Genomic DNA, 27,686 nt, shown 5'->3' on the forward strand with positions numbered 1-27,686 from the left:
ATAACCAATTTCAACTTTCAATTGAGTTGAACAGTACAGGAATAATGTAAAAGAAACTGTTTACTACAAACGGAATAACAAACGTTGGGATCGTGCAAATTTTTACCTCTTGAAATAACTGTTTCTAGGCCTGTTCCATTAATGAAAGCCCGTGTTATGGTTTGTGTTTTGATGTCTGTCCAGTACAAACGTTCCTCAGTGGCATCAAAGTCTATTACAGCAACATCATCAATATCTGGGACAGTGAAGGCCGTGATGAAGTTCACATATGGATTGTCAATGTCCACTCCTCGGATCTCAGAACGTCTTGCATAAAGAAGAAACTTTTTCATTTCTAGAAAAATAAATTAAAGTGATCATTTTTCTTATATTGTTGATGAGTTTAAGACAATCTAGAAAACCTAAAATAGCAACTTTTGATGACTTCAATTTTAACAAAAGAGGATAATAATAAAATCTGATGGAAACAATGTATAGATCATCTATCCTGAAGGTACTCAAAACAAATATTTGTAAAAACAAGTTAGCAAATCATTAAGTAATAGCATTTAGTTTGAAATGTTAAGAAATACTTAGTACTCGGTTTTTATCTCAGCATAACAAAACGTTGCTTACTAAAGCCAGGTGTGGAGGTACAGGCAGATCTCTGAGTTCCAGGCCAGCCATGGCTACATAGTGAGACCCTGTCTCAACAAACAACACAAATAGAAAAAAAAACAATAAACAATAAACAAACAAACAAACAAAACTAGAACTTGCTGGATGTATTTCTCAACAACAATATTTCATATTGGTGTATAATTAAAATAATATAGCCTTTTATTAAATGATTTTTAAAGTAATTAAGAGTATTTTTTTCTAAAAAGAAGTCACTGAACAAAATTAGGCATTATTTTTTTTAAGTCAATTCAGGTATTCCCTGTTAAAATTAGGGCTCAGGTAGTGTTTATTGTAAATTTTTTGTTCTGGTATTGGTAAGTCGTAAGGTACTCTTGTTGTACTGTTTGTGAAATAGGGGTTATAGTCATTCTAATATTTATTGTTGGGTTGTTGTTATTTTGAGGAAGTCAGTAATCCAACAAGAGGGTCCATGGTACTACTCTTCACATATAGTGAGACAGACTGCCTAGCATACAACTCCTGGATTCTCTGCAGGGATCTGTAAAATCACCAGCATGCTCTATTCCCTCCACTCTCCACTAGCTGATGGGTGTCTGTCATTTCTCTGTGGGGCTGGACCTGTTAAGGACAATATTAAGAGAAAGTGAGCACAGTGAATGCCATGCCTCTTCATGTCTGTAATATGCATGTGACCTTGCCATGGGTATAGAACTTGTTACATAACTTCATTATAATAAAAGATGGGACACACCCCTCCCAATAACATACCTGAGCCCATGACAGAAAACACCCCAATGTCCCCAGCATAGCCCTCTGATTCAGTGGAACTTGCAGCTCCCCATACCAAATGTTTGTTTTCTCAAGTACCTCTTGTCTTAATTACTGCTTGATGGCCTTCTGTGTCCTTTTATAAATTATTAATTGACAGAAACATGAATCTGGGTCAGAGGAGTCTAGTCTTGCCTTATAATAATTACAAAGAATTAAAGGCAATAGTAAGAGTCTCATAATTTAACTTCTGATAAATGATTCTATTTTCTGCTCTATGGATTAACTACTTTACCAAGAAAAATATTTATTTTCATTAATACAATTATATATATATATATATATATATATATATATATATATATATATATATATATCCAAGCTATATGGTTGTCTTTTTGTTGTTGTTTGTTTTCATTTCCCCCTTCAGGTTGGCAATGTCCTGTTAAATGAACAGAAAATTAAAACTGGTGAGTGTCTCCTGCTATACAGGTTACCTAAGTTATCTCTTCGTCAAAGTGCATTATACTCATACATCTCCCTGTTTTACAGAGATAAATTTTGCTAATCCATCAAATAAGAGAGTAGCAAGAAAAAATGAAAAGGGTAATAAACAGCAAATGTAACATACTACAATTTAAAGGATTGTCAGTTTCCCCAGAAACAGCAGCTGAATTCTTAATAGAATTCTTAATCAGCCACACTTAATGTGTTCTTTAAGACATTCAAAACCTCTTCCCCTTCACTCTGAGTAAAATCTGAATGCTCACAGAATCGGAGATACGTCCATTCAGATGTGGCTCTGAACTGTGGGAAACTCACCATAGCAGGTCTTCTTGTCAGAGGAAAGCTTCATCAGGTGGGGGCAGGCGCAGGCTGCACTCCTATTGTGATGGATGAGACACAGGTGAGAGCACGGGCCTTTGCCCCCATTGGCTGCACAAGGATTGGGAGCTGCCAACGACACAGTGGAATAGCAGCAGTGAATAGGGAGAAGGTCGGGACCTTCTGAGGTCGGTTCACTTAGTGATCCAAAGTAAAGTTTTCTTCCCTGAGCCCACGGAGTTACTATGAGAATGGCAGACAGTGTGCACATCACTGGAATCTTTCCATCCCCTAAAGTTCACAGCTAAGATAACTTTCTTCATTCCCCCTCTTATTACAGAAACAAAGACAATTGAAGAACTGGGGAGGGAAATTATCAGGAATCACTGCTATACTAAAATATAGCAATGATATATGTTATATATACTAACATATAGCAATAAAGCTCAGGTAGATCCTGTCATAGACGTTGAAACTTCTGATGGAGGTATCCATGTTCCTAACCTGCCTTAGATGCTGACTTCTGGCCTGATCTCTTGCAAATGCACCAGGGAACTGCGGTAGTAGACATCTTCCTTCTCTCCCACTTTCCCTAGGTATATAAGACATGCTAGGCAGAGCACCCAGCACTGAACTACTTCCCAATCTCTCTATCATGACTTGGGATTAGGTTTTTATTTCATGCTTATTTTGTGTTTGTGTGTGTGTGTGTGTGTGTGTGTGTGTGTGTGTGTGTGTGTGTGTGGTGTGTGAACAATCCATGGAATGAATGTGGAAATCAGAGGACAATTTACAGAAATTGGTTGTCTCATTCTACCATATGGGTCCTAGAGATCAAATTTGGACCATCACATCCTGTGAGAAGAGACTTTACAAGCTGAACCATCTCTCCTACCCCAAAGATTTTTATGTCAATTGATCAACAACTATTATCTTCATTCTTATTTTAATAGAGCTTGTCTATTTATTTAATAGAATATTTATTATTTTATTATTGCTATTTTATTATTGCTATTTTATTATTCATTATAATGTGAAGGCCCAAATTACTCAGGGTCTGAGAATCTGAGCTTGCTTTATCCAGCAGGGCTGCACAAGGGAGTGATTCGACCACAGCCTGGTTACCAGGTGTTTGGAAGGGTCTACACTTGGCTGTGAAGTGTGCTTTGATCTAGAAAGGGGGAGGTCTTTTGCCCCACCTTTTGGCATTGTTATAAAAAGCCCTTTTGAAGAGACAGAAGGGGCCATTGGGTATTGACCCAGGTACTCCCAAAGCTATTCTGTGTTTCTGTCTTTCTCCTCTTCACTATCTTTCTACTTAATATTTTCTTATCCCTCTCTCCTCATAGGAATCCTGGGAAAAGTCAGAGATGGCCTCCCACATTATAACAGAATAAAGTTGTTAGATCTAGGCTACTAAATTGAAGGCAGAAAGAGTCATGCCTTCTGACCTCACTGGTAGGAATTTAGCTTTCAACTAATGAATATGTCGTTTCTAGCAGATGGACTTATTACTCTGGGTTGACACAGTTCAAGGCATACCACCAATGCTATATGCAATGTCACATTGAAAAAGGGAAGCCACAGAAAGATCTCTCTGACCTTCTCTGTCCACTTCTCCTGAGATATGTCATAAAACCTGGGTCAGCGTTTTTTGACCTTTCCCTACAGCCAGTTCTATGGCTGGCCTGTGAGAGGTGCCTTTCAAATCTCCAGAGGAAATGGGTATCTTCATCTCCATGGAAGAATGCTAACAGACCAGTCTCAGAATGCCCCCACCTAGGGCTCTGCCCATCATTTTCCATCACATTTATCTACTAGCGTCCTTGTTTCATCAACTGGAGATGAAAATGCACAGCTTGTAATATCTTTCCTCTGAGACTCCTTATAAATAAAATTTGATTCAAATGAGTTTATGTTCTTTTGTTGTGATAGCAGTTTCAACTGTGAACTAGGAGTATAAAAAAAAATTATTTTTCCCATCCCCAAGTAGTTAGCATTAGTGCTATAAGATTTTAAATCACAAAGAATAAAAAGGTGAGACTATATAATCAATATAGACAAGGTGTGAGAAATTAGCTGTATACTCAATATGCATTCGGGAGTTTATCACACTTCCCACATGAAGTACAATAAATATTTTTTTTTAGAAAGGGAAATAAAAGTTTCTGAAACAAGTCATCTGCTAAGAAAACCTGATAACAAAAGAAACCAATAGAAAAAGATAAAGCTGCCAGCCCGGAGACTCCTCATGGCCAGCCTCTCAGTCACCCAAATTCCTATGCAATCTACCTTGTCTCACTATTCAACTTAATTTGCATTAATTAGTATTCCAAAGAGATTGTTAGAGTTACAAATGCAAGTGAGCATATGGGAAAGATGGAGGCAGTGTGGTGCTGCAGGAGAGGAGGACCTGAAAGAAAGAAGACACTAGATGAGAGAGGGTCCTAGCACCTGGAGCCAGGGCTCCCAGTGGCCGCATGGAGAATTTCCCCAACTTGAAAAAAAAAAAAGAGGAAAAGAATGAAGAAAAAGAGATAAAAAACATACGAACAAATGTGAGGTGAGGAAAGAATAATAGGTTTTTAAAATTATACTGAACAGAAAAATGACTCCTCTTGGAGCAATTAAAAGCAGGTTCTTTAACAGTCCTGTGTGAGCTACTTGATTTCACTCTATTTTTAATTTTTAGTCCAGAATAATTCTCACTAGTCTCAGCATGCTACAATTATAAACTCCCTTTAAAAAAATCAAACATATTAAAATTCTATGTACTTAGAATAAAAACTCACACTGATTTTATAGCCCAGTGTCTATATTAATGGTAAGGCTATAATGTATAATTCACAATATTTTCTGCTTCACAGCTTGGAAAATCCACAAAGAAATCTTGCCTTTCATTTTAATCTCATTTCACTTTGAAATAATACTGCTAAGTCTCTTAAAAGTTTTCTTCTTAGTAAACATCTGAGCCAGCTACCTACTCTAATGACCCAGTTGAGGAATTGGGTTCACAATACTCCTTTTGTGACATAAGGTGAGGGTTAACAGATGGTAACCCCGGAACAAGTCCAGCCTACTGACGGTTTTTATATAGTCTGAATGTATCATAGCTGAGCACCTTAATTCGTATTATCCATGTCAGCTTTGGTAGTGAAAAAAATACACACACACACACACACACACACACATATATTCATCGATTTTGGCAGAGGCTTCCTGTTCCACAAAACCTTCAAACATTTCTTCATCTAGAAATGTTTTGTCAACCCTTGATAGAAAATAATTAATGATTTTCTGTCAAATACTATTATAAAATCTACTATCAATACAGAGATTGTGCTTCCCCCAATACTGTTTCATTGTATCCAAGAGAGAGAAAGAGACGACCACCGTGGAGTGTTACAAGCACTGACAGTTTCTTTTTCTAAATCCATGAAGTCTAACAAAGAGTGTTAGAGATGCCTGTGTCATCTCTCCTCATTTACGCAGTTTAACGACTGACTAAGCTCGTGGTTGCTCCAAACATGGAGCAGCTGGTTGAAAAGCCAACGTTGTTCTTGCCCCAAGGAGTGTTATGTTCAATCTTTTTTTTTTTTTTTTTTTTTTTTGGTTTTTCAAGACAGGGTTTCTCTGTAGTTTTGCGCCTTTCCTGGAACTCGCTGTGGAGACCAGGCTGGCCTCGAACTCACAGAGATCCGCCTGCCTCTGCCTCCCGAGTGCTGGGATTAATGGTGTGTGCCACCACCGCCTGGCGCTATGTTCAGTCTTTAAGGCTTACATAGCTCTCTCTGATTGTGTAACACACTCAGAGCAGATTCCCTCCATCTTCTGCATGGTTGCCTGCAGTTACTGTAGTCAGCTCTTAATTTAATCAGCTACATTTGGTTGTCTTTCTAAAACGCGGATCTGACAGGCTTGATGAATTTACATGGGTCCCATCCTTCCCTCAGGCAGACTCAATAACACACTTCCCTTGGGACTCCTCTAAGCGGTCCACCAATTCCTCCTGGTCATCCTCCAGCTCTTTATTACTATTATACTAAGTTTTGTTTTTTTTAAAAAAAGCCATTAATCTTAAAAAACAAAAACAAAAACAAAACAAAACAAAAAACAACCAAAAAACCCACAACATTTAAGCTTTGAAGCATTTTCCTCGTTTACTGCTTTATATAATTATTTGTTGTCTGCCCTAAAACTTCCCTAAGTTGTGTTTCTGTGTGTGTTGAGTTGCGAGGGAGGGAGGAGCAGGGGACAAAATTGTTTGTTTTACAGAGATCTGCCTGCCTCGGCCTCTATCAGTTTATTTTTTTATTTGGGATTGTACTGGAGACTGAGTCAGGGTTTTGCGTCGGCTCAGTAGTTTGTGAATTTATTTGTTATTGTACTTGTTTTGAGCCTGGGGTATTCTGGGTGATCAACACTATGGATTTGTTTATTTACTTGAGATTGTACTAGGATTGAGTCTACAGCCTTTGTGTGTTGAAGGCTGCTACTGTAGCAAGAAAGTTTCCATACAGCAGAAGGCAAAGAAAAGATGGGGCTGAATTCAAATAAAAATTATTACCAAACAAACAGGGATGAACTGGGCTAACGAATTACGTTTCTGAACTACATGTGGCAAGGTGATAGGATCTATGTTTTTTTGTTCATTCATATTTTTTTTCTTAAAATTCTGATGGCACCCATATTAGGCTTAGCCACCTATGGACCCACTGCTGACTCACAAATGTACGTGATACGTGATTGGAAATGGCAGCAATAAACACCTGAACAGTGAATGAAACCTCCTAAAGCATACAAAGACTGAAGCTGAGAAGAGATAGTCAATAATACCTAAGTATAAAACACGGCAGGAGAACTAGTATTACTCACACATCATGTAAGACCAAAGTGGATTGTGGATGAAACATTACTGTTAGAGAAAATATCATGTTTCATGAAAACTATATTTAATTCTAGTTTATTTCTAATCAGGAAAAGAAAACACTTGGAGGACATATAACCATTTTTTTTTCTGGAAAATTCTAATAAAACACATGCAAATGTTTTTATGCAATGTGAACTATGTATGCTATTTATTTAGCTAATAAAATCATGTTGAATGCTAAATATAGGGGTTGGTCTTGTTTCATGAGAGAAAGATTTTTCTATCCCTTTTCATAGTAAGAGCCATCATACTAATAAATATAATTGGTACAGAATAATTGCCAATATAACAACAAATTATCTATGTTTTTAATATTATTTAGGAAAATGTCAATCTTTACACTTGACGCTAAAGAAATTAAGGAAGCATCTTATTTATTTACTTTTTATTTACACTATTGTGCATCTAACTCAAGGCCTTTCTCATTTTATGCCAGCTTCTAAACCTGAAGCAGATACTCAGCCAAACGTAACAAATGAATACACATACTGCTTCAATCTCACCTGATTCCATCAACACATTCAGCAGGTAATTCCACTACCTTATGTCACATTTTATACTGTGTTCAATTTTTATAAAATATAAAAAATCACATTTGATATTCCACCAATATATGTACTATAGCAATGATTTATTAAAAACACAAGCAGCTGTTCTATTTATTTGTATACAGTTCTCTTAAAAGGGAAACCGCAAACATGTAATAGGTAAAATGCATCTTAGAAATGCATTAACATTTCATAGGTGAAGTTTATGTCAGAATCACCAATAAACTTTTAGTCATTATAAAGTGTAATGTTACTTAAATTACTTGCAGTTCATTTCATTTTTCTATTTTCATTTAGAAGACAAGCAATTTTTTGTCAACAACTTTTAGCATTTAAAATAGATTCTGTTTCAAATCAAATAAATCATCCACTGATAGTATATAAATATATAAAATAAAAAAGGCTGGGGATAAATTTCATTTGAAGAGCATTTTGATAATAAGTATGAGATTTTAACTTTAGTTCACAGTAATACAAGAGAGAAAGAGAGAGACTTACAATGCAAAGAATATATATGTTAAGTGTTCTTATGTAGGGTAGAATATTGCATGTACACATATTCACATACACAGGCGCATACACACACACGAATATGGATGTGTGAGAAAGAGGAAAGAGAAGTATGATTGATATATGTAGCATCTGAAGGAGTATGTATGAAAGTGAAGAATCAATTGTATCCTACAAATACTTGAGATTGTCCTCTACCATGCTAGTCATGGCTTTGTGAATATTTTCCGTTTTTTTTTAAATCTGGGGACCTCTAGTACCCATAGGGAAATTGTTGGGAATTAGATATGAATATATATATATATATATATATGAATATATATATGGTAATATATATATGGTAAAATGAAATGTCTCTGTACTCCAGATTGCATAAGTGATATTTTTGACCTTTAAGAAGCAATGATATTGGCAATGTTCTTAGAATCTAATATTTTGTCTTTATGTTTTGTTTTTGCAAAATGAGATACTATTTTCCTTTTTTTCCTGTTTCTCTAAAATTTTTACTATATATAATGAATTGCATATTAAATGTTTTAATTTATTTATTAATTAAATGAAATTAAGGTAGGTATATCATAATACCTACATTGAATTATGATTATTATTTCTCATAATAGACAAAAGTGTTTTGTAAAGAATATCTGTCAACTTCTGTATGAAAACCTATTTGATAAATTCTTATCTGTGTTTACTTACAGCAAGCTTTAACATATCTTTTGTTTTTCTCTTCTCTGACTTGAAATTAGAAGTTGAACATAATGCCAACCAAAGCTATAATATTAAAACACAAAGATATAATATTAAAATATTAATATCCACCGGGAGGTGGTGGTGCACGCCTTTAATCCCAGCACTTGGGAGGCAGAGGCAGGTGGATCTCTGTGAGTTCGAGGCCAGCCTGGGCTACCAAGCGAGTTCCAGGAAAGGTGCAAAGCTACACAGAGAAACCCTGTCTTGAAAAACCAAAAAAAAAAAAAATATATATATATATTAATATCCATTTCTCACAGTTTCTGATTCCTTATCATAGTAATATTGATAATTACTATGCAAGAGGTTTATATAACTATTAGAAAAATAGAAAATATTAAGCTGTAAAGGAATATGATTAATTATTAAGATATTGTTAAAACCTTGTCATCCATTTAAGATGAATTTTCAAAACTGACATATTATCTTGATAAATGTTTTTACAGGGAAATATATCAATTATTGTTTTAAAGCGTTTTAAGAGATGGGACTCTGCTTAATTGGTAGTAATGCATATATAATATCTGCCATTATTATTTCTACTGGTTTGCTTCATTGGCTAGCAAAATCTGGCTATAATTCTGAGCACAATGAAAACCATAAATTTCATTAGAACCGTTCTTAAATCAGCATGAGCAGAAATCCTTGCAGGAGAAAGGCAACATTGCTTTTGCTTCATTTAACTTTGCTCTAAAAATCAATATAACTAATCAATTTGTCAATGGTGGATGAATAAGGATATTTTTTCTTTATAAATATTGTCAAGAAAAGTTTTTCTAGAGAAATATTTTATTGAGCCAAATGGAAGCATTCACTATTACAACTACTCTTTGAGAAACAGTCAATTTATTTGTAAAACACAATGGATAAATGACATAAAAATGATCTACAAAAATGAATTCCCAAACACCTGAACATGATGTCTGACACCTGAAATCTCAGCCTCTGCGAAGTCAAGGCAGAGGGTCCATGGAGAGCTCAAGGCTGCCAGCAGGACAAAATTGGATGCCATCTCAACAATCAAAACAAACAAGAACTGAGAAGACTAAAAGACTAACTTTTCAAAATCAAAACAATAACTTATTTTAAGACCCCATGTTAGGAAATGTGCTGAGAAATTTTTTAAGCCTCGTTTCTAATAATTAATTTAATGGAAATTTTAGTTTATAAATATAAATTGTCCCCATTAGCAGAAGAGTAAACTTTGAAAGGCTTTAAAAATAGTCACATCAGGCAACAATTCTTAGCATTTGATTACAGAATAGGAGACATAACTATCATAATACCACACCTTTCTAAATAGTTCAGTTCATTTATGTTCATCATCCCTACCACTATCACCATCATATATAGGATTCTTCATGAAAAGTAGGGGATGATGACATTGCTATAAGAAGAATGCATAAAAATCTATTTAATATGATGGATTTTTCATCTACAGTGAAACTCCTCAGTGTATCCCCATTATTTTACTTCTGTGGCTTCACCTGTTTCTCTGAGGGCAATGCTATATTTATATCATTTTAAACCATTTGCACCTCTAACAATTCAAGATCAAAATACCAGCACCTAGTCTTTGAAAATAAATGTTTCTTGAAAAATAATACTGTCTTTATTAACAGAAAATTAAGCCCCTTTAAAGCAGATTTTGTTCAGACAGTAGAATTGTATTTTCAAGAGGGCAGGTCTGGAAATTGGGTGATATTGACAAGATGGACAGGTATGATTCTGTGACAGTCTTAAGTTATTTTAAGAAAAGATTCTAAACAGAGCAATAAGAAAATATATCTTTGATCTGTAATCTCTCTATAATTCATGTATCTATATAATATATATATTAGCTGTAAATCCTTCTATAATCTGCAAACAAGTCAAATAACATCCTTACTCTCCCTACAGGTTTTTCTGACTTTCCCTAGGCAGCCAAATCCTAGTGATTTAATTGATTTGTTTATAACTTATCTGCAAGAACCAAATCTTAAAGCCAATATAGTGCCCTAACTTCTCAGCTTTGGGTTGATACTTTATTCTGAATTCACACTATAATGTCTTCTTTGGTACTGATCTTGATCTCCACATTCTTGTGTGCCAGTTTTGGTTTTCTCAAAGACTGTTCTCCCTCTTGTTTTCTGGAGTATCCTTTAGAAATCTCATCCAACTTCTTGACTTCAACATATAATCAACTGATTGAAAGCTCTAGCTCCAGTCACAACTCTTCTTTACTATTTTTAAATTTATTTTTTCAAATTTATCCACTAAACTATTTAATAAAACTATGGACTAGAGGCTGATCCCAAGTTTTATGGAGCATCTCAGCCATATTTTTACATGAGCATTCCCTTGCCTTATTTTGCTAACTGGCTGCTGGGAAATATTATTTTAAGGTGTGTTACTTTTGTTTATGTTGTATTTCTTTAACTCTGTGAAGCTGTGTTACTGTGCCTGTCTCAAACACCTGATTTGGTCTAATAGAGAGCTGAATGGCCAATAGCAAGGCAAGAGAAAGGATAGGTGGGGCATAGTGATATTTTATTTGTGCTCTAACAAATAAAGCTTGCCTGGGGATAAGAGGAAAAAGCCAGCCACTGTATTAAACATAGAGGCTAGGCAGTGGTAGCACATGCCTTTAATACAAGCACTCATGAGGCAGTGATTCATCCGATCTCTGTGAGTTCAAGGCCACACTGGAAACAGAGCCAAGTATGGTGGCACGTACCTTTGATCCCAGTGCTAGTTAATCATAAAGGTCTGGAGGTCTAGACAAACAAAAAAGAAGTGATATAGCTGGGCAAGAAGAGGAAGTGATGAAGCTGGGTGGAGAAAGGAAGTAAGATGGTAGGGCACAGAAAGGTATATAGGTGTGAGTAAACAGGAAGTAGCTCTCTCTGGAGACTTAGGAGTTGATAAGGTGAGGTTGGCTGTGGAGCTTGTCCTATTCCTCTGATCTCTGAGTTTTTAGCCCATTATCTGGCTCTGGGTTTATTTTATTAATAAACCATTTAGCAATTTGTCTTACAGGGCTTGCAGGTAGAGAGAATATATATAGAGAGAAATCTGGGAGGAGAAATCTAGGAGCCAGAGAAGGAGGAAGACATCAGGGGCCAGACACCCAGCTATACAGAAAGCCACGGGGTAAGAATAAGATTTACAGAAGTAAGAGAACAGGAAAATCCCAAAGGCAAAAGGTAGATGGGATAATTTAAGATAAGGAAAGCTAGCCAGAAACTAAGCCAAGCTAAGGCCAGGCATTCATAAGTAATAATATGCTTCCATATGTGAATTTAATTGAGAGTTGGGTGGTGAGCCCCCCAAAGAAGAGCAAAAAAACAAAAACAAAAACAAAAAAACAACCAACCAATCAACCAAACAAACAACATTTTGGCACCCAACATGGGGCTATATATCCATGTAGGGCTTAAGAAAGCTTAGGGGGGATAAAAAAAGAGGATACGCTTCCTTTAAGAGGTGCTGCTGTTCAGCCAGCAGGGCAGCTGCTAAGTGAAAACAGCAAGCTAAGTAAAAAACGCTTATGGCAGCTCAGGTACAGGATTCCATAGCTAGGACGGTTAAATGCAGTTCTTGGGTAGACAAACCTCTGTAAGTTCACAAGTTTTATGTTTGGCTTTCCTGACCAGAGAAACAGACAGTACCAGCTGAGAGTCGCATGCATAGGAGTCAGGTGTACCTAAGCAGTCTAAAGTTTGTTCTTGTGGTCAAAAAAGGCTAGAGATGTGTAGTAAAAGAGATCCAGCCAGAAAAACCTCTAAACAGGTTATGGTGTGTTTAACAATGTGTATAGGCTTAGGAAAAGGGAAAGGGTACAGTCATAGAAAAAAAATGAACAGTTTATAAAATAAAATCTTTAAAGGGAGAGTGAAAGAAAAAAGCCACATAAGATGGGAAATACACAGGTAGTTGGGATCCTGTATGTGCTGATTTTGAATTTTTTGACTACTGAGAAGCAAAAGACAGCTGCAGGACACACGGAATTGTGAACTGGACTGCTAAATTGAATCAGTCGAGGTATGTTAGGAATGACTTAACTTTTAAAAAATCAAAAAATATATTTATCAAATGGAAATTAAAAATACTTTTGAGTTTTGTTCCTATAGGAGACAAGAGGCTGTGGATTCCTTCAGTATTAATACGGATCAGTTTGATCAGGTAAGACCTCCTGAAACTTGGCAGGTGATATCTATCAGCAAAGGTTACTGCTGGTCTTCCCAGGACTTGGTCATTATCTCAAAATTTTCACTCTAGGTCCTAAAGATACTTCATCCACAAACACCAGGAACAAGTACGGAGAAAACTATGCCCACATTCCCAAGAGTTGGGGGTGTGTGGGCGGTTTTGGTTATTTGATGGGTTATGGATGTTTGTTATCTTTTAGGGGAATACAGAATATTGATACAAATTTACAGTTACTTTTATTACACTGTATATATGTTTCTACTCTTGTTAAAGGATTTTTGTATATTGATAAAAATTTAAGGTTATTTTTATTACAACATATTGTATGTATGTTTGTATTCTTGTTTAAGGTATTGTAACTGTGCAGTTTATTTTAAAATGTAAGGTAAAATTCTAGTTTTTGAAAGCTATTATTATAAACTATACAGGATAATCAGGAACATAGATTAATGGTTAGTCATTTATAACATTCAAAATTACAGATATGTTAGGTATGTTTTCTAGGTTAAGCAGATATATTTTGGATAGATGGTCTTCAAATACCTCAAAGATCTATAGAATATGGCATTTAAAATGTTTTGTTAACAAAGTTTTTCATGACAATGAGACACATCTCTTCCTGGCAGCACAATTTACTTCAAATGCGATGGGCATTGTAGAAATTCCTTATGGAGTTTCATTGTGAAAATGTTGGCCACTAGGCAAAGGAACTGTTCTTGCTTTTGACTGCTGACAATATGCTGTGCAGACTGGACATGCAGAACACACAGGAAAAAGACTGTTGAACTTTGCCAAAACAAAGCAGAACAGTCCTTTAAATTTCCTGCTTCACTAAAAAGTCTTCCAGATACTCTAGGCCTTTAGGCTGAAGATGGATGCTGCAATGTTATAGAGGAACATTGGGTGACTGTCCAGGCAGCCAGATGTCTCTGTTGTTGGGTAATATTACATCCTTCTGGGTCTCTGATTGGAGCTGAAGACTAGATAGTTATAGTTTCTGTTTTCCTTTGTTATGATAGAAAGTAAATTGGGTGTAAAATTTTGGATTCATTAAGATAGGATAGATAATGTATTATTTTCTTTGAATATGCTAAATACAAATGGCAGAATACTGTGAATGAAATCCTTACTTGATACTTGTAATTATATATAGTCTTACTATGTTTAAGTTAAAACCCTTTCATTTTTTTTGGGGGGGTACTTTTTTTTTTAATTTTTATTTTGCAATACAATTAAGTTCTACATACAGGCACAGATTCCCTTGTTCTCCCCCCTCCAGCCCCCCCTCACCTTCCCCCCAGCCCGCCCCCCATTCCAATCTCCTCCAGGGCAAAGCCTTCCCCACAGACTGAGATCAATTTAGACAAAAAAGAGAAATGTTGGGGAATATTATTTCAGGGTGTGTTACTTTTATTTATGTTGCAATTGTTTAACTCTGTGAAAGCTGAGCTACTGTACTTGTCCAAAATACTTGATGGTCTAATAAAGACAATAGAAGTAACATAAAAAATAAGCCACAAAAAATAGATATTACACAGAGAATCTGGATTGTGTTGTCTTTGGGATTTTTAACTGCAGAAAGACATTTTGTTGTAAAGGCTACTCAGTTAAACCAATATTTTAAAGGTATTTTGACTTCAAAACTTATGTCTAAGGATACATTGCTTTGGAAAAGAGGTTCCACTTTTGTTTCCATATAAGATGAGAACCTGTGGATTGCTTCTAGGCTAATATGGTTTGATTGGCCAAGATGCCCTGAAAGGTCTCCGATGACACCATGGCCCAGATGATCCAACATCCAGAAAATCTTCAAGGCACCTGGCTCAGAGAATACAATATCACAGACTACCCCAGTCAGGACTTGACCATAATTCTTAATTTTCTCAGGATTCCCATAAAATTGCCAGCACCCCAACCAGCAGGAAGTAGTATGAGAAGCTATGCCCAAATTTCCAAAATAATGTTTATAAATGTTTATTTTTATTTAAAGGGGTTGATTTTAAATACAATCTCTTTCTAAAGGAGAAAAGGGGATAGTATGGATATGATAGGATAAAAGGGTAGCTTATTGAATCTTCTTTTAAAGAGCAATAACTTGTTTGAAATATTTTTCATGGCTATGGATTTTAATTCATTGATACAAATTTAAAGTTAATTTTTATACTGTATGTATATTTACTCTTATTTAAAGTATTTTGTTTGTGCAGCTCATTTGTAATTGTAATGTATAATTAAGAAATGCAGATTATTAGTCATCGTGATAATCAAACTTATAGTAATGTTAGTAAAGTTTTCTAGGTATACATAGATATATTTCAACTAGGTAGGTAATCTTCAAACATTTCTAAGACCTACAGAATATGGCATTTAAAATGTTTTAAAAACTTAGACTTTCTGGATAATGAGACATGTCTGATCCTGGCAGCACTGATTTACTTCAAAAAGGAAGATGGGCATCAAAGACACTCCATATGGAGTTTATATTCTTCTTGGCAAAAATAGCCATTTGGGCAAGGAACTTCTCTTGCCTGGAATGCTGATAATACGTTATATTGACTGAACATGCAGGACCCATAGGAAGGTGACCACTGAACTTTGCAAGACGAGATAGTTCTTCAGGTTCCTTCTTTGCAGAAGAAACTGCCAGACATTCTGCAGGACACAGGGAGAAGCAACTGAGAAACTCAAAACCTATAGGCTAAAGATGGATGCCCCAAAGTTACAGAGGAACTTTTTATGACTTTCCAGGCAGGCAGCTGTCTCTGTCATTTCCAGAATTTTGGAAGTTGCTTACAATGCATTTCTTGTTTACTTAGGTAATATTATATCCTTATGCAGTCTTTGATGTAGTTGAAGACTAGATAGTTATAATTTTACTTGGTTATGATAAAAGATAAATTAGATATGAAAATTTAGACTCACAAATATAGGATAGATAGAATGTTTTCTTTAGTTTTGCCAAATACACATAGACGAGATATTATAACTGTAATTCTTGCTTGATTACTGTTCTGTTATATGTAATTTTGCTATGTTAAAGTTAAAATCTTTCTTTTTGATTAGACAGAAAAGGTGAAGTGTTGTGAGATGTCTTTCCGTATACTGTGAATATGTGTTGCTCTGACTGGCGGATAAATAAAACACCAATTGGCCAGTATTCAGACAGCAAGTATAGACAGGGCAAGCAGACAAGGAGAATTCTGGGAAGAGGAAGGGCTAAATCAGGAATTGCCAGCCAGACACAGAGGAAGCAAGATAACAAGACAAAACTGAGAAAAGGTACCAAGCCACGTGGCTAAATATAGTTAATAATTATGGGTTAATATAAGTGTAAGAGCTCATCAGTAATAAGCCTGAACAAATGGCCATACAGTTATAATTAATATAAGCCTTTGTGTGTTTACCTGGGGGATGCAAGTGGGAGAGATTTTTCCTGACCACTGGCTGGGCAGGACACAGGTAAACTTCTGACTACAAATTCCCTCCTTTACAATAACCAAATAGTGGCCACATTCTGTGTCTCTTTCTGCAAATAGTAAATTATTGCTTCACTGAAGCAGATGAACAGGGTAGATAATGATTACTGATTACTCTGTAATCCTCAAATGTGGAGGCAGGAGGCAGTAGAACATGTTCTGATAACTCAAGATGAATTAAATATTATTTAGGAAATAGCAAGTTGTCATTTTCTAAATGTAAATAAAGACTATATTTCCCTGAGTCCTGAGAGAATACTTTAAATTTCATCCACAGAATAAAATATTCCCCATTGCATGCAAGTAAGGGAAGTCACACATAAATCATTTTTATTTAAGTAAACCTGCTAAAAATATATTTCTCGCACCAAGTAAATCACCACTCCCTTTTAATGTATAAAAAAAGTGCCACAATACCATGACTTCTCATTCAGTAACTTTAAAAAGGTAACATTGATGTGTGGAAGTCTGTTGCTTTTGCATAGATCCACTTTAAGGGAGAGACTTGATGTAGTTCATAGACAAAGCCAGTTCTTATCATTATATATTTAGTAGCTCTAAACCTAAAAATCATAATCCCTACTGAATGGTAAGAACTGTGGAGACAAAAGTACAGCTGTGTATCTTTGTAGTTATAAAAAAATCAAACTAATTTATTATGTGAATGCATTTCATACACACTCTTTGCTCTGATCCTTATGTTGAAGGAAGATTTAGAGGTGACTTCTGCATTATACCACTGACATTTTGTTGGTCAGAATCATGGTTTCCTGCTTATTCCGATTTATTTAGATTAGTGTATTTCTAAATACTTTTGAAGTGCAAAACAACTAGGGGTTGAACTTCTTCTAATGGGGTAGTGTGGTTCAGACTGTATAGGTGTGAAGGCAGCCAAGCATGGCTGGAAAAGCATAGGCCAGGATGAGTAAAAATGACAGGACAAAGAAGGACAGACAATAAGAGAGCTGAGGCTGAGAAATTGAAAGGGGCTGGGAAGAGAACTGGACTCGCTCATACTGCAGTGGGAGGTTATATAAACTGTACACACATACACATTTGGTAGAAGAAATCTCATTCAGAGAGAATGAAGGCTAAATACTACAGACAGAGATGGGACAGGATTTTCTCAGCCACAGAAACCATTGGTTTTAGTCAGCACCAAAACAAGGCAATATAATGTGAATTCAGAATAATGCTTAACATCTGAACCAAAAACAAGAAGGGCCAATGACAGAGAAAACCACCTAAGACAGACAAAAGAAGACATATCTCCTCTGCAGGTGAGATAGCATCATCTCAGAATTCTGTGCAAAACACTTAAAATAATAATAAAGGGACCTCAGTGGTGCTAGACTGAAAATCTCACAGGTTATGGCCCATGGAATGCAGAAGTGTAACAGGTTAAGCTGCCGCTTGCTGCTATGACAAATGATCATGGCATTCAAGATAAGAAATGTGAGCCATGAGATCAAAAAGTACATGCAAGGACTGAACCTAAGTGTCCAGAGCATCACTATTATTGAACCAGCAGATGGACTACAGGGGGAGAGAGTCGTCACCTATGACTCATGCTTTACCATGCAGCTCCCTGCAACCTCCCAATATGCTAGCCCATGTCTACAGGGTGACTCTGGGTGCTTGGTGTTTTCAGTTATAGTCTTTCTTTCCTTATTTATTTATTTTGACTTTCGAGACAGGGCTTCTCTGTGTAGTTTTGGAGCCTGTCCTGGATCTTGCTCTGTAGACCAGGCTGGACTCGAACTCACTGAGATCTGCCTGGCTCTGCCTCCCAAGTGGGGGGATTAAAGGTGTGAGCCACCACCGCCCAGCCAGTTATATTCTTTAATAGGTTCCATATGCAAAGATATTTTAAAAATGTTCTTTAAATAGTTATTTTGCTTAGTCACTTGTGAATGTGTTTGTGTGTGTGTGTGTGTGTGTGTGTGTGTGTGTGTGAGAGAGAGAGAGAGAGAGAGAGAGAGAGAGAGAGAGAGAGAGAGAGAGGGAGAGGGAGAGAGAGAGAGAGAGAGAGAGAGAGAGAGAGAGAGAGGGAGAGGGAGAGAGAGAGAGAGAGAGAGAGAGAGAGAGAGAGAGAGAGAGAGAGAGAGAGAGAGAGAGAGAGAGAGAGAGAGAATGTGCATGCAGGTACAAACATTAGCATGCGGACCTGTGGAAGCCAGAAAAAACATCAGATCCTCTGAAGCTGCAGTTACAGGTGCTAGAAATTGAACTTGGGTCCTCCACAAGACTTGTACATGCTCTTACCTGCTAAACTGATACTTCTTGTTAGTGTTATGTCAGTGATTCAAAATTTCAAGACAGTATAAAATCCTTAATTTCTAAGAATAATCTTCTAAAGGAAGAAATTTAAAAGCAGAAAAATCCCAAGCTAATTAATTGAAGGCTAGCACTACCAGAAACATAAAATAATTGTTAACTTACGTCCTTTCTTTTACACTCGTACAGTTCATGTGATAATGTTTCCAGGTGGTTGGCTTGCCCTAAGCACCTACCTTGTGGTTGTCGACTGGGATGGTATATCTGAAGGTCAAAGGGCTGTGCACTGGTCTTCTGAATCACACTGACATTCTGCCCTGTCCACTTGTTGGCTTTGGCCAGTGTGTTGGTCCTCCAGTCTGTCCAGTACACCTCACTCCCATACAAAGACACAGCAAAGGGATGTGACAGGTACTCATGTCCTCTGATAATTTCTATCATGTTTGTTCCATCATAGAAGGCTGAATAAATAGCATCTGACCTAGAGAAAGGGCAGCATACCAATGGTTTATCAACATCAGTGAGGGAGTCCAGTGATACACTTATGCAAATCAGACAACTGATAAAATAATTAAGTCTATGGACCTATATCTAATATTTTCCAAACAAAACACCAAGAACAACAACAAAAACCCAAAAATACTGATCGCAATACATGATATCCATATATTAGGATATTTAACAATACACATAAAGAGCTGAGGAAAGCAAATGAAAACACAGGAAAATGTTTTTAACCTGGCGTCTGTCCAAACTATCCTTTTTTCAAAGTGGTCCACAGTCAGTCCATTAGGCCATGCCCCAGTTTTCATGTCTTTATAGATGGTTTTCCTCCCAGCACCACTCATGGAGGCAGATTCAATGCGAGGGAAATTGGCATCCCAGTCTGTCCAGAAAAGAATTCTGAGGAAAAAGAAATAATGCCATTGTTTCACTCCATTTCCACTATTTGTCTCATGCCTACCACATGGGGAGAAGTTTCCTAAGTAAAAGTTGGAAGAGAAATGCCTGTATTATCTAACCCATTGGCTTCAAGTACATAGGAATAGGCATAGCATGTAAAGTCATGCAGATGGAATTGCAGCTTGTGAAATATTTTGAACAAAAGGTTGTAATGAGGAGCAGCAGGTGGTAAGTGTCCTACTTACAGAATCCTCTAAGAGGGTGAAGAGTGAGACAGCTTCAGGCTCAGAAAAGGACCAGGGCTCACAAGTGTAGTCAGAGAAGAGTGAGGAACACAAAGAGCAACAGGGCAATCTAACAGCAAGGGAGCAGGGGGAACACCATCTGGGAACTCTTGGGGATTTTACCAGAGTCAATAATTATCAAATCATGAGGATATTGTGAACAAAGACTCCTGAAAAGAAGCTGCAACTGCAGTGATGTGTGGAGATTGGAATGGTGCAGCTGATTGCCACATCTTGGGCTAGTTTTAGACTCCCAAGAACAGCCATTTCTTGCCAACTCTGTGTCAGAACTAACACCCTGTAACTAATATACAAAAACCTTGGGGGTATCTTAACAGACCCCCAGCTTTCAATAACCCAAAACTAAGGATATTGTAATACACCATCTGATGACCTATAGAAAAGCTTGCTCCATGTTTTTATGCCTGTATCTTTGATGAATCCACCAATGTGTTTTAAACTTGCCTTGAGATACAACTTTCTTCATTCTACAAACTACAAAACTTCATAAAACTGCTTAAACATTGGGAAATGGAGTGGGGGTTGTGTTCACTCAAAATGGCTCCAGAATAAACTATTGCTTATTGCCTTTAGAATGCAAGAGTTTTGTTTTTTACGTGAACAATGTTTCTCAGTAGCTCATAGTCATATTCTTTTTAAAACAAGAACAGCTTTGGGTGTTTTCACAGATATGTTGATGGAAAGATTTCTACAAAAATGACCAAGTTGCTTGTTGTTTGGCCAGTGAAATATTTGATATTTGAGAAAGGATAACTACAAACAATATCACCCCAAGGGATAAGACTTTGATAATTACTAAATCCGAGTAATAGGTGCAATTGAGTTTATCATGCAATTAGTTTTAGTTTATGTGTTTGATCATTTGCCTAACAAAAAGTTTTAAAATATAAATATCTCAAAATAAAATAAGTAAAAATATTAAAATGTAGTAGAGTACATATATAGAATATCCAACACATATTTCTTAGTCTCTTTTTAAATTAAAGTACTTTAAAGAAAATAATGTTTTGAACGACAATGCTAATTATATAGAATAATGTCCATAGAGGATAATGTATTAGAATGGAAAAAATACACAAATTTTAAATTTTATGTATATTTGTGTTTTGCCTGCATTTATGTCTGTGTGAGGTTGTCAGGTCCACTGGAACTGGAGTTACAGACAGTTGTGAGCTGCCATGTGGGTGTTGGGAATTGAACCCAGGTCCTCTGGAAGAGCCATCTCTCCAGCCTCAGAATACACAATTTTTTATTGTATTAAATAGAATATGGAACAAAGCATCATTACAATGGGGCTGATACACTTTTCAGTTGAGCAGTTGGAGAAGATAGAATGTTGTAGCCCTAGACCCTAACAATTTGTCTCAAGCTATCTCTACCCTACTAACTGTTTACTGCTTTCATTGGCAGTGTGAACCTGGGAGAACAGAGCCTAAAAATGAGGCCAACTAAAGTCTCATGCCATGGCCAACTTTATTCAGAGCTTCAGACAATATACTCTAAGGGCTGAGAAGTGTCACCTGAGGAAAGGGTACAGTCACAAGGACAAGCAACATGTGACAGAAACATGTTTCTCCATAGAGGCACATGAATAACAGCAGCTGAAGTAAACTCACTCCTATCCACTACACCTGGGAGGAGCAAGGAAACACATTCCAAGAACAAGTCTGTGTTTTGAAGAAACTGAGATCACAAGATTTTTGTCTTGTTTTCTTCAGTATTCAGAATTCTCATGTTTCATTCGTGGACTGTGTTCTGACACTAACCATTTCTTGGCCTACCCTGTGTTGAGCCTGTCATTTTAACAAATTAACAACAGAATAAGTCCTTTTGAAATGTGTTAACAAAAATCCTAGTTTTCCACCAATCAAAATTGAGTGTTGTTGGATGGCATCTCAGGCTTAAGGCAGAACTTGTCCTATCTTGATTAATTTGCCTAACTGATGTGTCCTCTGTCCTCTAATATATTTGACAAGTGTCATGATTTGTGGCTTCCTTTGTTGTTACTATAAAAAGTTTGTGAATGATCATTCACATTTTGCTCCAGAATTAGCCATCTCTTATTCTATTCCCTTTAAAGTGAAAGCTGGATTTTTTGTTGTTGTTATTTGTTTTCATTTTTTTCTGTTGTTGTTTCTATGTTTGTTTGTTTGCAGTTTTGAAGGGCATATCTTTAGGTTAACTTTAAAAGACACTATAAAGTATCAAATATGCTTCTAATAGAGAGTGAAGGATGGGGTAGATCAGAGTTAGATCTAACATGAGTGATACATGCCTTCATTTGGTCATTAAAAAGTAGTGTGTGTGTGTGTGTGTGTGTGTGTGTGTGTGTGTGTGTGTGTGTGTGTGTTCATTTCCTCTGTAGTGAGTACTGTGGTATTAAAATTCCATCAATTTTAGTGGGAAATTTTATCACTTTCTATAGAAGAGTATGTTCTAAAAATAGTTGCCTTCCAAGTGTTCTTAACCTTGCACAACACAGCTAACACAACTGACATTCATGGTTGATTTCATGGATCATTGATTCATAAAGTTCTCGGCCCTCTTTTGTAAATTTAACAAGGTGGTATTATAACAACATCATTTTTTTGTATTTCTTTTTAAATGGTAAAAATGTGTTCACATTTCAGTGATTGCTTTAGTTCTCCAAGTACAGGAAGACTGGATTTTTTTTATAACTCAGGGATGCTCAGCCACAATTGCTTTTTAAAGAGAATCTATGGGCTACGTTTTTGCAGTTTCTGTTTTTAGATTAATCTGGGCAATAGACCATGAACAACCTGGATTATTGTAGGTTAATCTGTCACATCAAGTTGGAAAAGGTGAAAGGAAAAAAATCTTTGCAAAAAAGAGGTTATCTGTGTCTTTTGAAGCTAACAACGGATAGAGATTACTATAATTTAGAGTATTCCCAGAGAAAATTTAATATAATTGTCTCACTAATGTTCACAATGGCTGGTTCTACTTTTGTCAATGGTGTATTTACAGTAGAGATCAATTACTAGGTCATCTAAAAAGTAAATATGAACAACAGAGAAAGAAGCAAGTTGTCCCGTGGAAATCCAGCATGAGCATGGTAAAGCTCAAGAACCTTGGAGGACTCCACACATTCAAAATTGCCAGTCACTCCCCAGTAAGAAGCTTGGTGTTTCAGAGGTTCACATCCTCCTTCAGGGCGCTTCAGCAGTAAGTTCAACTTAAAATCGAATGAAAGAAAAAGAGAAAAACGGCCATTCCCTAAGAGCCACCTGACCTTAGAACAGTGTGTTACTTATGAGACAAAGCAGTAACCCTGAACACTGGAAATGTGGGGTGAAGGAAGATGTGTTTTGTAACGTACAATGAAGGTCAGCTGTTGTGTGCCAGTAAAGCAAAACAGTTGTGAGAGCACTACTATTATTTGTCATCTATACAATGAGTCACAAAGGCTCCCTGGCTGCAGGAAGTTCACAGGAGACACGCATGTTCACAGGGCTGATGTTAGGACAACCATCAGTTTGTTTTCTCCGACACACTGGGCAAACTAAGTGGCTAGTGATAAACCTGTCTTTTCATTTGCTGTTGCAAACAAAATGTATAGTATTTCTCATTAATTCTCCTTTTCTGTGAAATCTGAGTACTTCAAGGTGGTATGTAAACAACCTGCTCACAGGCATGCATTTGTGGAACAAGCAATTCTTGGCCACCTTCCTATGCTCTAAGAGCTGTGATGGACTTCAGACTTAGAAACAAATTTTCTTGCCGTGAGAAAGCTTTTGATTTAATAGAAAATACAAAATTTTTTACTCAAAGCATAGTTCTCAACCAATCCAGGGAAGTTGTTCTAAAATAAAATGTCTAAAAATAAGTTTAAATTTTGGAGCTAATATCAATATAGGTTCAGAATTTCCTTGTATTTCATGAAAAGTTTGAGAAATAAATGGTAATGTCTCTTTTAGATAACACTAAACATGATAAACTAAGTTTTAAGTAATTTTACTTACATTGTTGGTTTTTCTGATTGGTTTGACTTTGCAGTATGTTTGTGTATGTGAATGTGTGCAAGCATATGTATATGTCCCTTCGTATATGTGGTATGTGTGAGTATGTGATTATGCTGTATATACTTTGTGTATGAATGTATATATATGTCTGTGTTTGTGTTATATATGCTGTGTGTATGTGCCCGTGTTTGTATATCCTGTGTGTAAGTATGAGTGTATATGTGTGTATGTGTTTGTGTTGTATATGCTGTGTGTGTGAGATGGCATGTGCTTGTTTTTATAAGTGTGTGTGTATGAGTGTATATATGTGTATGTGTTTGTGTTGTATATGCTGTGTGTGTGAGATGGCATGTGTTTTGTTTGTATAAGTGTGTGTTTAAGTATGAGTGAGTTATATGTGTGTATGTGTTTGTGTTGTGTATGCTGTGTGTGAGATGGCATGTGTATGTGTCTATGTTGTATATGTGTGCTTATTGTTCTTTTGTTTATAGTCTACCATACAAACACTCTAATTTTTAAAATAATTTCAGAAAGTTTCACTAAAATATGCAATAAAGCTAACACTATTTAAGCATTTGTATTAAAATGAACATGTAATTGCTATAGCTGCACTTTAAGGTGGTCAAATGAATTCACAAGCTAACCATTCCACTATTTTATTTAGTAACTTAAAGTAAAAATACTCCTTAATCTTGTGAGCCAAACCTTAGAGTTATCTCTCACAGGAGTAAGACTGAGAGAGCATCATCTGTACTTCTGTCACTTATGCCAGAAACAGTTTGAGACATGTTTTTCCTACCTGTTTTATTTTTATGTAGCTATTGTTTATTTATTTATTTAGTGCTGTGATTACATTAATTAACCTCACAATGTCCTAGCTGAACTTAGTGGAGTAGAGTATTCTCTCTGGAAGATTTTTACAACTACCCGCCCCCCATACACAGGGACCTCTTGGAGGAGTTTTATAGGTTCTGCTACATATGGGGTAGCCTTGTCTGTCAGCATCAGACTCTCCCAGGAACCTGTCAATCACTGAAATACTGTTTGGTGTTTTTACTTAAGTTTCTATATCCTTTGGAATTCTGTTTCATTTTCTTCTTTCAAGTTGGACATAATGAGGAAAGCAAGCAAACAAACCACTAACCACTAACCACAAAACAGAGACAAATAAAGACGCTTATCTTCCTTCCTGTCAATACAATGCTTAGGACATGAGATCTCTCTCAAACTGATTGACTGTACACACAGTCTCCACAGCGTCCATCCCTGCTTGTGTTGGCCTCTCTCTCACAATCTGTTCTTTGGGAAGTGTCTCATTTACTTCCTCATGATGGAATGGCTGCTACAAACGTATCTTCATCCAACATATCACTTTCTTTTCTGCAGAAAATTTCCCATGAAGATTTATTGTTTGTACAACTTAGGCAGGAATGATGGGCAAGAGTTTCATATCAATAGGTGTCACACTGGGAGCCATGAGCTGGAAGCTTTGTGGGTGGCAGAGAGAAGGTCACCAATCTGATTGCATTTGGGGAGCAGATTGCTGAAAAATAAGAGCCTTCCTCACTTAGCTTCACAGGCCTTTTTAGATGTGTTGTTATTACAGTAGCTAAAGAAGAAGGTATGCAAGGCAGACTGTAGTCTAGGGAATACACCTCCAGGCTAAAATAAACATTACCTCTCAGCTCATCCATCCCAGCTCTTCACAGTTTGAAAAAGAGCCAGATATCTAGGGTTTCAAGAAAAATTTCCCAATATTTGAAAGTACTTGTGATGGATTCAAAACACATTTTACATCACATAGAAGACAAACGCTTTTGCTGGAGTTGTTAATATAGCATTCCTTCTCCAGGCAAGCTGTTCACACTTTAAATGTAGTGTCTAAGCTGGGGAAAAGAAAAACACCTCCAATCTATTGGTTTTTAAGCCAAATATGGGCAGGAAGCTCAACAAAATCAAGGTGGGGGTGGTTCTTCTCCTCTGCATCCCATTCAGCTTCCTATAGGCTCACACAACTCCAACTGATAATTCCTGAACTTTGAATTTAAGATATAGAGCCAAAAATAGCCCTTTGAAAATATTTTTCAGACTTGACAAAGCCTTCAGTTTACAAGCTCATTACCAGGGAAATAAACAATTCATAGGAATTCAAAGGTATTCTCTCATGTTGGCTGCATATTTACTTCCCATATATAATCCTGTTATGTGATATTTTGTTTGTGTTCTGACAAATAAAGCTTGCCTGGAGATCAGAGGGTGGAGCTAGTCACTAGTTAACCATAGAAGCTAAACAGTGGTCGCTCATGCCTTCAATTCTAACACTCAGGAGCTGGAGACAGGAAGTGATAAGGCAAGGTGGAAGCAGGATCTCGGCCCTTTTGGTTGGAGGATCCAGAGAGGTAAGAAGTCACTGGTGGCTGCTCCTCTGTTTCTCTAATCTTTTCAGGTTAAGCTTTATTTGTCAGAACTCAAACAAAATGTCACACAACATAATTACTTATATTCAAGAGATAAAGCTGAATTCTAAGAGGTCACACATTTCGTTTCTCCAGAGAGCAAGTGACTGTGAAGGAATTAGAACTCATGGCTTCTAAGTCTGCTGTTTTTCTTCTGCTGCTTGAAAAAATGAGCACACAGGGGACAAACCAGGCAATAGGCCAAGTCACTCAACATTTAACATTGTTTTCCAGAATCAGGTCTTTCGACTCTCCAAACTTCCCAATAGTCAGCATCTCACTGCTAGACTCCTTTAAGCCTATTTCAATTTTCTTTTCAATTGACTCCAACAACATACAAAATAAATAAAGGGTGAGTTGGTTAACATCTGCGACTATTCAGAACAAAGACGGGCCCTGGAGTTTGTAGCCATTAGAAAAAATTACAGCATCTCTAGGGCAGAGCAAAGAGAAATTCATTAAATTACTGCTTTGGGAAAGAGCTGCAATCCTTTCCAGCAGTGCTTCCTGCCCATATTTAATAGGAAGATATATTCTGCCTCAGAAAATGTCTGAGTAAGGAACTCTGTAACCAAACTTCTGCCGATGTGCTCACATTTACTGCTCTGCTACTATGCTGGCACACACAGCTGCGCAGACGTGAGCATACCAATGTATAAAGTAAGCATTTTACCTCCTCACTTAGAATGGTCAGTTGGAGGAGCAGATCTACAAGGAGAACCTTTAAAAGTTGTAGCAGGAATCTTAAAGAGTTTTATTAATAAAATCAAACCTGAGGCCAGTTATTGGGGTGAACGCTGGAAAATCAGAGAGACAGAACAGGCCACAGCCACCTCACCTTGCCAGTTTCTCAGCTGATCTTGTTTCCTCAGACTGGTGTCCTCATATCCGAATGGCTCTCAGCTGAACTGTGCTCAAAACCTAAAAGCTTAACCAGCCAAATGCTTAACCAGCCAAATGCTTCTAGTTTCTGGTCCTCACACCTTATATACCTTTCTGCTTTCTACCACCACTCCCTGGGATTAAAGGCGTGAGTCACCATGCTTGACTGTATCATTGAACACATGGATTTCTGCCTCTGGAATGCTAGGATTAAAGGCATGTGCTACCACTGCCTATCCTAAGTATCTAGTGGCATTT

General features: G+C 36.7%; 1 protein-coding gene across 1 annotated transcript in view; it reads right to left on the reverse strand.

Moving 5' to 3' along the window:
- Positions 1–27,686, reverse strand: part of Lrp1b (LDL receptor related protein 1B) — a 1,617,914-nt gene that overhangs the window by 651,069 nt on the left and 939,159 nt on the right. The window contains exons 26-29 of the mRNA XM_059258831.1: positions 19,638–19,802; positions 19,136–19,380; positions 2,212–2,343; positions 107–334 (exon numbers count right to left, since the gene is read on the reverse strand). Of these exons, the coding sequence (XP_059114814.1) occupies positions 107–334; positions 2,212–2,343; positions 19,136–19,380; positions 19,638–19,802 (770 nt within the window). The remainder of the gene's footprint in view (positions 1–106; positions 335–2,211; positions 2,344–19,135; positions 19,381–19,637; positions 19,803–27,686) is intronic.

Source organism: Peromyscus eremicus, chromosome 4 (genome assembly GCF_949786415.1).
Source record: "Peromyscus eremicus chromosome 4, PerEre_H2_v1, whole genome shotgun sequence".
Taxonomy (NCBI): Eukaryota; Metazoa; Chordata; class Mammalia; order Rodentia; family Cricetidae; genus Peromyscus; species Peromyscus eremicus.